Source organism: Paroedura picta, chromosome 6 (assembly GCF_049243985.1).
Source record: "Paroedura picta isolate Pp20150507F chromosome 6, Ppicta_v3.0, whole genome shotgun sequence".
Classification (NCBI taxonomy): Eukaryota; Metazoa; Chordata; class Lepidosauria; order Squamata; family Gekkonidae; genus Paroedura; species Paroedura picta.
Genome location: NC_135374.1, coordinates 26,551,660 through 26,563,962, shown reverse-complemented (window position 1 = coordinate 26,563,962; position 12,303 = coordinate 26,551,660). Strand labels below are relative to the sequence as shown.

The following is a 12,303-nucleotide window of genomic DNA, read 5'->3' as shown; positions in this document are numbered from 1 at the left end:
GAGGCAAGTGTTCACTAATTGCTTATGAGGGCCAATTCCTACTCCATGCCTCACCAACAACTCAGATAACATACTTCACTGGTAATTAACCATTTAATCGGCAACGTTAAAAAATATTTAGATTATACTCATCAGTCTGGTGGTTTATACCTGCAATCATATCATCCACAGTACTCATCTTCAACAGCACTTGTTCAATTAAACCAACTTCTGTGCTGGTCTGTAAATTGCGGACACTTTTACGAAGGATGGCGGTGAACATACTCCAGATTTCTGCTTGACATGTTACATCACAGTGCTCTAAAAGTTCTGACATGCATGTTATGCTTTCTGCATCCTGGATTATAAAGTTCATCTCTAGATCAAATTCTCCACCAACCAGCTGAAAATAAAACACAAAAAAAGAAAAAGTTTATTTTCAAATTTTGATAAGATTTAGAGAAAGTAAAGATTACTCATGAGGCTTACAGGACCTACATTTCCTAGAGCTGCATCTAATGTTTTCACTTCCTGTTTGTATTCTGAAAATGCACACAGATAAGGCACTGAGCAAACAGCTGCAGGTTTGTACCATTGTTATGTTATGCTAATGGACAAGCCAAGATATTAACAACTCTCTTAAATTTGCCATTTACACATACTGTTTGTCACCATTCCATGAATACTGTACATATAGAAGCAACATATATTTATTGTCACATATTGCATGAACTAGTCCCGAAATTATTTATTAAGCAAAGTGGTTTTTTTGGGGTATCTTAAAGTTGTACCTGATCTACATGTTCAGAAAACAGCTAACTTTTGTCTGGTTATGTTTATTACACTACTACACTTATTTTAAAAATTCAAGAAGAAATTGTTATGTCTGTCATGCCCGTCAATCCTACCATAATGTTCAAGTAAAGCAATTACTCAAAAGGCAGATCTTGGCTACTGAACAGCATTAATTTTTTTATCCCAAAAAGGTACCTGTGATGTTTTCACTTTTTCCTATGAGACCCCTTTGTGTATTATAATTTCTATAAAAGCACTTCCTTATAGTATTCTGAGGTAAGTAATGTATGTTATGCAGCCTCCTTGTGTTCCTTACCATTCCTCCTTGCCTTCCTTACCATTTTTGCTCCTGCCTTAGAATTCTTAGTTGGACTAAGATCAGAAGGGGTTGGTTAGTATAATTAGTGAAATGACAGGGTGGTCAATGCATGGAGGTGGTTCTGAGGTAAAAAGGGGATCCTTACTCACAATAAAACAGTTATCTTTAAACATTAGTATAGTTTATAACAATATAACAGCATAATGGTTTCTGTATAGTTACTAACTGTAGCCATTTCAGCAACATAAGCATAATGGTTCCAGATAGGAATACAGCTCTTTGTTTGTTCATTTCTCTAACATTCCTTAAACAGAACTAGCAACAAAGTGTGATTCTCCTAATTTGCCACTTCAGGTAGTGACTCCCACATAGAACATAGTCTTATTTTCCTCATGCCTCCTAATATCATAACACAGATCTCTACAGCACCTCACTCAGTCTCTTCTCTTCATACACAGTCTCTCACAAACACTCTCACCAACTAGTCAGTTCTGCCCGCTAGTGGTCCCCAACCCCCGGTCCAGGGACCGGTACCAGTCCGCAGATCAGTCAGTACTGGGCCGCAACTCCTCCTCGTCCTGTTCCCCTGCTGCTGCCCTGCCACTCTGCTGCCAGCTAACCTTTGGTGTTCTCCAGTGGCCCCCATGGCTGAGGCTCCCCCTTGATGTGGTACTGCACAGCTGCTGCTGGCAGTGCTCCCCAGCGGGTGGCAGAAAGTTGGGGGTGCCGGTGGGATAGCAAGTGGAGCAAGGACTCAGGTGGTGGCGGCGACATCCCTCGGCAAAAGACTACCGCCCCCCCGGGGCCTCAGAAAAATTGTCAGACGTTGGCCATTCCCCGGTGATAAAAAGGTTGGTCACCACTGCGCTAGAGTACAGCTACCATCCATTCATAACACACTTCAGTCACCCATCCAACTTCCCCACTTATTCTACAGGCCTGCATTTTGAATCACATCAACATACAGATGTAACTCCACATTAAAATTAAAACAGAAATAACGCAAACACAAATTACTTAGTGAAAACATCTCAATCACACTGCACTATTCTGCTTCAGGTACTGAGTTGAGTGTGTGGTCCCTGGGCATACCCCCTAGAATGATGGGGAGTGTCCAGAGAAAGATTTCAAGGTGTACAGAACTGTAATCAATTATGAATGTTTAAATTATTATTTTGAAGCTCTACAATCCAGTAACTGGTACTTTGGCAACCAATGCTCCAAAAGCTGACAACATTTTGCTCCTAAGAACAAAAACATGCTATTTCAAGGAATTACATGTTTAAAACTGTGAAAACATAAAGGCCCTATGATGACCATGATAATTAATATGATTCACAAATCAGTATTCTTCTTCCTAACCTAATTAAAAGTTTAAAAATTTAACTCTCAGGTGTACAATATATATATACTGAATATGATATATGCTGATATATCCCAAATTTCTGTAGGGTTCTATATAGATGCATTTATTTATTTATTTATTTTATTTATATACCGCCCTCCCCCGGGGGCTCAGGACGGTTTACAAATCACATACTCCTTCCAGTTCTGTCCTAGTAATTCTTTCTATGAAACAGTTCTGACATCATGTACCTATCATACACTTGGCCACAGCGGATCCTGCAAGCTCTGTAGTACCAATCTATGTTGCTGCAATTAAACAGTGGCCTTGGTTAGAACTCAATATATGCATCATGATCAGAGGAAGACAGTCTGATTCTTTTATCTGACCCTGTTACCTAGAACTCAAAACTGTCTGATTCCAAGGCTTGGAAATTGTTCAAGTAGTTACATTAATGACAGTGCTTTGTTTAAAAAACAAAACAAAACAGAAATGATATCAATGTCAGACAAGTCAGGATATACACAAGTTCTATAACACTGCAATGATAGATCATGACAATCATAAAGAATGTCATGTAAATATAAAACATTTTTATTTAAGAATTAAATTGTTTTAATACCAGATGTAAAGAAACAATTTCCTTATGTTTTCTACTCTCCCTACAAAAGATGTTTTGAGCAATGGGGGAAAAACACAAAACTCATACACCTAAAGCTCAGTTATCCTAAACCATTAATAAATAACTTGAAATTTTAGCCAACAATACATTGTAAGAGTGAGGAACTTCTACAATAGCTGAAAAGGTACCACATCACTGCTTTTCTACAGCATATAATAAATCCCTCCTGCAGTATCAGTCTTATTTTTTTTATTCTTGATGGAATATTAAGCCCTTGATTTATGTCAGATCTTTACTAGTTTATGGTTGATCAAAATTATACTACTTTGTTTAGCACTCTGTAATGTTCTTTATTCAACAGCAAGAAAATAACAGATGAAACAATTCCCAGACTGTAATGGGACTAAGATTTCTCTCATTTTCTAATGCCTGAGCAAACAAAGATGCTTCTCCCTCCCAGGTAAAATTAACTGCAAAGAGAAGATTTACCCAAAGTATATTTAACACCTTTGCAACTTGCTATGTCTTCGGAAAAGGTGTTATCATAGCCAAAGTAGGCCTTTTACAACAACATAAAATACAGGAGACAAACATATGACAATTGTACAGGCCGGGTTACTGCCCGAGGATTCTCGACTCCCTCCACAAGGACCTATAAATCCAACTTGCATAAAATTCTGTACACCACTGAGCACTGGAGTGACTGAATCAAAGACCTATTATGCAATCCTCTAGAATTTAACAAGGAAGATGTTATTAATCCATATCCATACATCACACAGCCTCCACACTACACAGATTCCATGGAGCAGACATGGAAGTAGAGAAGAAGCTGCTACAAACCTCACAATTAGTGAAACAGTTATGAAAGCACAGGATTGTCGTCTATGATCAATTCTTAAAACAATTGAGGGTCACTGTGAGAAAAGCATAGTTCTGATTTGCTAAGTACCAGCTTTCACAACACAAAAGTACATGGAATTGACAGCTTTAGCACAAACTGAAAATTGACTAGGAGCTTCTAGTTGTTTAAAACCAGCAAGGAGAAACTGCAACAGAGAGCTACAGTTTGATTCCACCATGAAAAAGCCTTTCAAGTTGCAGGTACTATTGCTTTCGAAAAGTAGTCTTATTTTCAGCTCTGAAACTGCAGGGCTGTATTTCAGAAACATCTGTAAACCGCTCCAATGGAGCGGTAATAAATAAAGCCCTAAGGGGTAACAGGGAGGAGAAAGGGCGGGCTCTGTCCGTGATAAAAACTCGGAGGGGCGAATCAGGAGCCGCAAAGCGGCTCCTGATTCGCCCCTCCGAGGGGCACTCAAGGGCCAAGTGGCCAATAGGGGGCTGCGCACAGCGCAGCTGCCCATTGGCTACTTGGCCCATCCGAGGAGGAGAGCTCCGCAGAGTTGCCCGTCCACACAGTCCGCCATTCTCGCCTCTGCGCTCCCAGCAAGGTCAGTCCTGCGAACCTTGGCCAGGGAGGAGGTGGCCCTACACGCCTGCGGCCAGAGAAAGATGCTTCTTCCCCACCTCCGACCTCCACCTCTTGCGCCCCGCCTGTCACTGCCTCCGTCCACTGCTACCTCCGCCCGCCCACCCTTCTCCCCCGGCCTACACGTGGCTGTGGGGCCCGCAGGAGAATGCCGCGAATGCAGAGTCCCGGGACTTACCGGCCCAGCGCCCTCGCCGCGAGCCTAGCCAGCAGCCCCGCCACCTCCATGCGCCATCCCTGCTGTCTAGCCGCTGCTGCCGCTACCTGTGCCGATGTCCATGCACGCACCTCTGCCGCCCCTGCCAACCCAGCCCTGCTCCCCACTGCTGCCGCTACTGCTGCCCGCCCAGCCTTCTCCCCCGGCCTACATGTGGCCGTCGCCACGGGGCCCGCTGGAGAATGCCGCAAACGCCCAGCCCGCCCCGATCCTTCCCCCCCACAGAGCTTCCGTTTGCCCCATTTCCCCCCCATAGAGCCCACCCAGCTCCGCCCCTCTCGCGCAAAATACGCCTCTCGGCCCCTGCCACCCGCGGCAGTCTGCGAGCATACGCACACTCGCCAGACGATCTCCCCATGCCCCTGCCTTCCTCTGCCCCGGCCACGATCCTTCAGCCCATCTCGCGCTTCCCCTCAGCCTCCGCGATGGGAGCTCGCTCCAGCACCCCACACAGTCCGCTGATGCGGCCACCTGGCCCCTCGCGCCCGGGGGTGCCTGTGCGCCCGCCGCCAACGAAGCCCTTCTACCCATGCCGCGGCACCTCGCTCCTGCAGCCCGCACCAACAGCCTTCTCACTCCACCTACACATGCCCATTTTTAAAAATGGGCTTTTTTCCTAGTTTTGCATATAAAGCAAGAATCTGCTGGCTCAAATGCCACGTGTTTCAGATTTCTGTTTGCTCTCGGATTTCTGCACATTGGTTATGAAATGTCTCATCCAGTTGTTGTATTCAATTCACACTGTGTAACCCACCTTGAGTTTCAGTGCGAAAGGTGGACTATAAATAACATAAATAAAACAGGTACTAAGCAAGGAAAGGTATGAGAACCATTCTATTTCAAAGACCCAACATACTCTGCATTTCTCAAAATAGCTTCTGCTTCTGGGGGGGGGGGTTCACTAGAAATAGGTTTGATTCAAGAGAGTGCTCATGTCTTACAAAAGATTAGAAGTGATCCTCAAATGAAATTCAAAATTCCTAGTTACCTCCTAAATGTAGAATTCAAGAGATGCACCTTATCAAAACAGTCCAGCAGTAACCTCCCCAATATTACTATAGTACATCAAAACTGTTTTTTACCACTCTGCAAAGACAACTACTCTTTAAGATTTCAGATCCAACATATCAAATTTAGATCAGAAATTAGCCTAATTGCTTGTACCTCAATCTACTTTCTTCTAAGACAGTTGTTGCAGCACTATGTACAAAATGTACAAAAGGATAAATACGGCTTTTGATAGCATCAATCATAGTTTCTTTCTGGATTGCCATTAGGTACCGGAAAAGCACTGTTCTGTGGTGGTTCTGATCCTATCTTGAGGGTTGGTTTCATAGTGTAGTGCTGCAAGGCTATGATGTTCCCCAAGGTCCCATCTCGTCCCCCATGTTTTTTGACATCGATGTAAAGCTATTGGCTAAAATTATCCAGAAATTTGGATTGAGCTGCCAAAAATATGCAGATAAAACTCAGCTCTATTTCACATTGCCAGCAGATCCCAGTGAAGCCCTATAAACCAGAAACAGTTGCTTGGAGGCAGTTTTGGAATGGATGAGGACTAACAAACTAAAATTTAATCCTGTACTAACACCTTATTCACGCACAGCTAGTCACCTCTCATATTCAATTAATGCCTCACCTGCAGCCTTTGAATTAAATGTTTAACTATGCATGGTTCAAGTCCTAATGGTTTCTTAGGAAGATTTTAGCATGTACTTAAATATCTCCTATTACAATCATGGACAATTTCATGTTGCTTTTCTGAAAGTACCCCTCCCCCTTTGAATTTCAAAGAATCTTTACTACATAAGTAACCTTATATATCTCAAGGTGAGTACTTTCATGTTGTTCAATCAAAAAATGCATGAGCAAATATATACTTGTAAAAAAATTATGGGTTGGATCCAGCCTCAAATTTTTGCCTGTGCTAGAACTATTGTGTGCAAATGGAAACACATGAAATAACACAGCTGCTTAATGAGTCCTTAGCTAAATTAATACCTATGGATACCACTTGATTCCTGACATTTAAGATTTCAGAAGTCTTTAGCAAAAATGAATGCGTAGTTTTATGAAAAAAAACTTAAAACAGACCAATCTTCAACATATAAAACACCTAGCAAATTAAAGCAGAATTCAAGAATACTAGTCCCTGTGAACCTGCAACTCTTATTTATGGTATTATATAATATGTGGTTGGCTACACAGGGGACCTTCTGTTTTTGCAATATTGATGTTAATTACCAAATTACCACTGAATAGTGGATAAACACTGAGCAAGTACACCAAAGGCTATTTTTAAAGCAGCACAGCTGAGCAGGAAGAAAACTTGCGTAATTTCTTCTTTGTTCTCCTGCGGCCAATAACAGTTTAAAAGAAACAATATTATACTATACTAATAGAAATATGGAAACATGAAAAATGGAAGGAAGAGTTGAAAAGCTGTCTGGGCTCACGACTGTTTCGGCGAGTAATGCTTGAAATCCCTCAGCGTGCTGATGCAACCCTCTTGAGATACCTGAGATCAGATGATATCAAGGAACGAACAGGAACTATTACCACATGTTACAAAGGTGCAAAGTTGTTTTGGATATCACGTTACAATAAACTGGAAGATTAACCAATTTGTTATCAATGTGGAAATGGTATATTTCTTAATATATTAGTTTTTTAACTTAAACATTAATCTAAAACCACAATGTTGTTTTGAAATAATGGAACCTGGAACTGAATTCCAAAGATAAAACTGATTCCAAAATCATGCTGGCGCTCATCTTTATGACAGAATCGACAGTTGTATGACAGTTGTACCATACTACAACTGCAGTCCCCAATGACTCATAGTAGCAACCAATTAGACACACACACACAAAATGCAAACTATAGGAGCCACAGAAATGCATCTCAAATTAAAATCTATAATGAAGACAAAAACAAGCCCATTTAAAACTTGAATATTATGTTTCCTGCATCCAAGTTTAAAGTAGAATAGTATTTTTTTAGCAGCCTAATAGCCCAAACTAGATCCATCTCATCAGAGTTTATTATATTTATTTATTTATTTATTTATTTATGTTTGGATTTATATAACCGCCGCTCTCAGAGAACTGGCACGCGGCGGTTTACAATTTTATAATACAGATCCAACAACAAATAGTCATTAAAAATAAGCCCCCATTCAACCTCCATTAAAACAACTTCTTAAAAACTCAGTACACAGTTGATGGCAGTATGTCAGACACAGCCAGTATTTGGATGAACAATCATCAAGGAAGACTGTGGTTGCTATGCAGAAGAAGAGCAATGACAGACCACCTCTGCTCGCCTCTTCCCTTGAAAACTCCATGGTCCTGAAGTGGTCATGAGTCGATTTCAATTTGTCAGCATACAGTTATTATTTTCCATATAAATATGATGTTTCAGCACTTTCTGCCCTCTACTACCTGAAATGAAATCAATCTATACTTTACTTTGAAAAGACAAATTAAATAAACTCTTGGGATTCAGGTCCATATCTTAATGTGTATTGTCAAATTAAATGTATATTGAAGTATTTTCAAACTGCATTCCTGTGCATTTATTGGAATAGCTAATACTAGTTCATATATAGTTTATGACATGTTGAAGTCACAATAACCTGTCACTTAAAGATGCACTGTTAACAGGAGCAAGCTGACCTGCCAGACTATTCCCAGAAAACAGAAGAAGCAAGAAGTATAAGAACTGGTAGGAAAGAGCATTCAAACTCATCCTATCCCCATACCTCTTGTTTGTGCTACTGTCACTACCCCCCTCCTTCTTTTGCATTGTGTTATGGAAAGAAATGTGAAACACAATTTTTTAATAAATAGAAAATAAAATTTTGCACTCACCCAAACGTGAACATTGCAATTGCAATAGGGCCTCCCACAGCCCAGAAACTCCCTATTTCTATTATTTTCTATACCTAGTCACACTGTAGCAGTACTTCACAGCTTAGAAGGGAAATATTTAAAAAAACAAATTAAAAGCAGGACACCACTCCCTGCAGCGCCATCAGATGAGATTCCACATGGGCATTTGTCCACAACTACCCTGCAAATACCTCTTTGAGCTGGAGAAAAATAGGTCTATATCTTACTTCTACTTAAAGGGGAAAGGCCAACAAACAACATGAATCAGAATGAATAGAATACTATGTACATTTTAAGACAGGGATTTCATGCCTTCCGTGCAGAGAAAAATTCTCATCTGGAAGCAGATCAAGATTCAGTAGGCCACAAATATTGTGAGTAGAGCATTTTTTCTGAATTACTGCACATTATTGGATCAATAAAAATGCATACAATACAGTACTCTTTACATTGATCGTTTCCTTTTCCAGAACTGATAACATTCCAAACCACTTCCTAAACTATTTCTTAGGAAACATGCTGCCTAAGGATGTCACATTTTTTAATTGGGCCTGTTCACCAAAAACATATGCAGAAATTTAAAGAAAGAGTATCAAACATTTTATTTCAATATAACTTTTTCAAAATGTCTTTCATTGTGATTTCCTGTAAGTTTATACTGTTTGAAACTTTATAAGCAAAGGACTCCAAATATTTCTTCTCTCCCTTCTTAATGCATTATGGAATCAAAGTTTTTTTCAGTAGGGGTGAATAAATATGCTTCCCTCTATATGGGCTATGTTTATAGATCAGTTACAGATCCAACATTCTGTTGACAGAGATTAGACATGCAGAGATGTATAAAGCACCAGGCTGCTTAAAAGAATATAATAGTTTTATTTAGAAGAGAAACAACTTTGTAAATAAATTGGTGAGAGAGACTTAACTGTCTAACTGTTTATCTGTATTAATTTAGTCTGTTGTGGAGGCAACACGGCGGAAGTGAACTGAAAGGAGCAGGAAGTCTCCAAATGAGCCAATCAGGATATAGGAGATTATATTCTAAGTATGCTAAATACACATCTCTCCAATACCCCCTGTAGAATATTTCCTTATGCTATTGAGTCATACACACTACAGATCTTGCATATTCCAACACATTCATCCACAGGAATAATTTGTTGAACAAAATACCTGAATCTTTTGCAGTCTAGTTCAAAAGGGCAGAACAAGCATCTCATTAAATATGTTTGTGTGCTTGTGTAAAAGTTTTAAGAAATGTACTAACACCTTATTCACGCACAGCTAGTCATATACAACCAAATTAACGCAGTCATGATTCATGTTCATTTGAATATTTCTCCTTGACAATAGCTTCCTTTCTGGCCACTATTTCTTCATATCCTAATTTAGGCCTTCTTGGACTAATTTCAAGTTTCCCTCAGGCTTGTTTAAATTCAGCTACCTAAAATTTTGAAGTGCAGCATGATAGCACAGACTTTGCCATAAACATTCAACAGGTGTTGGAGAATGTTTGTTGTATCTACATCTTCTTTTGTTAAAAATGTTATGACTGCTTTGTATTCTATTTTTGATTTTTTGTTTACAATTAAGCATTTCATACAAATATCAAGGCCACCCAGCTGGCTGCATATGGAGGAGTAAGGAATCAGACCAGATTCTCCAGATTAGAGTTTGCTGCTCTTAACCAATGCACTAAGCTGGATAACAGCAATGCTTTGCTTGATTGTTTTACATCTGTGTACAGTTTTTTGCTTGATTGTGCTTTGCTTGATTGTTTTACATCTGTGTACAGTTTTTTTTTTTTAAGAGCCTCTTGTGGCGCAGAGTGGTAAGGCAGCCGTCTGAAAGCTTTGCCCATAAGGCTGGGAGTTCAATCCCAGCAGCCGGCTCAAGGTTGACTCAGCCTTCCATCCTCCCGAGGTCGGTAAAATGAGTACCCAGCTTGCTGGGGGGTAAACGGTCATGACTGGGGAAGGCACTGGCAAACCACCCCGTATTGAGTCTGCCATGAAAACGCTAGAGGGCGTCACCCCAAGGGTCAGACATGACTCGGTGCTTGCACAGGGGATACCTTTACCTTTACAGTTTTTAACAACAAGTATTGTAAGCTGTTTTGAGACTCCTGTAGGTAGAAAGAGCGAGCTACCAGCTCTTCTTTTTCCACTGAGTCTTCTATAGTTTGACCAAAGTGATAGCCTTATTTTTGTCATTTTAACTCGTAAGGAGAATTTGTGACTGATTTGATCTAAAATCCACTATTTATCTTTTTATGGTCTACAGTACCTATAAAACTCTCATCCAAACACCATATTTCAGATTAATCAATTTTCTTCCTGTTAGGGTTGCCAGGTGAGAGAACAGTTCTCTCAGCCCCAACTACCTTTACAAAGGGTGTCTGGTGTGGGGGTGGAAGGGTAAGCAAATGTAAACCACTTTGAGACTCCTTCAGGTAGTAAAAACGGGTAGAAAAAACAGCTCTTCATCTTCAGAGATCAACCAAAGCAACTAATGTGATTCTCCTCTAAGACTTGACCAAGCGTATGACTCCCATGTTTGGCCCATAAGAATCTGGGTTATTGTCATAAAGTCCTGAGTATGGGCTAAATAGGCAGGCTTGAAATGCCACAAAACAGTTTATGGCATTCAACACCAAACAAGAGAAACCACCTCCAGTTCAGCCATCATAGGCCTGGTATCAAACCTAAAGAACCTATAACCAATGCCATCTATTATTTACCTCAGGAATGGGTAGAAACATTCACAGAAGATGTGAATCTACCTCATTGTAGTTTTAGAAGTATAACACAAGATAACACCAACAATGTTCAACTACTTAAAAAAACCAATAGTACCTAGCCCCTTATAAGACCTTCACATTTATTTATTTATTTTATCACTGTATTTCTATATCGCCGCTCCCAGAAACTGGCTTGCAGAGGTTCACAAAAAGAAAAGGCAATATCAGTTAAAAGTACCTCAATAAAGAAATTTAAGCAGGTATAAATACAAGTACAAAATGGTGGTATACTAAATATCTTTAACAATCACTCCCCATATTCTGGGTATCAATCTTAATATCAATGAAATATGTACCAGCTGGGAGATGGAAACAGGCCCCCAACACAGCCTAGCATTGCAATAGGAGCTGGGGGGTGGATGACCAGATGGAATACCCCAGGGCTCCCACCCGGCCTCAACCAAACACCTGGTGGAAGAGCTCCATTTTTCCAGGCACTGTGAAACTCAGAAAGTCCCGACAGGGCCTGCAGCTCATCCGGGAGCTCATTCCACCAGGTAGGGGCCTTTTTGGTCCTGGCCCTGGTCAAGGCCAGGCGTACCTCTCAAGGTCCCGGGACCTTCAGAAGATTCACACCCACAGAGTGGCATGTTCTGTGGGGGGCATAAGGAGGCAGGTGGTCCCAAGGGTAAGTAGGGCCCAAGCTGCATAAAGCCTGAAAGGTCAAAACCTTAAACATGATCTGCAAGCAAATTGTTAACCAATGAAGTGGTTTAAATAGCAGCTGAACATGAGCCCTCTAGGAAGACCTGGTAAGGACCTGTGCCACTGCAATTTGTACCAATTTCAGTTTCTGGGTCAGGGACAAGGGAAGGCCTACATAGAGCAAGTTACAGAAATC

General features: G+C 40.7%; 1 protein-coding gene across 12 annotated transcripts in view; it reads right to left on the bottom strand.

The window, feature by feature from the left end:
- NBEA (neurobeachin) overlaps positions 1-12,303 on the bottom strand; it is a 438,607-nt gene that overhangs the window by 409,789 nt on the left and 16,515 nt on the right. For 11 of the 12 annotated variants that reach the window (XM_077341872.1, XM_077341873.1, XM_077341876.1 and 8 more), the window contains one exon: positions 151-382. The exons of the other annotated variant lie outside the window; for it this stretch is intronic. In XM_077341872.1, the coding sequence (XP_077197987.1) occupies positions 151-382 (232 nt within the window). The remainder of the gene's footprint in view (positions 1-150; positions 383-12,303) is intronic. 12 annotated transcript variants of the gene reach the window in all.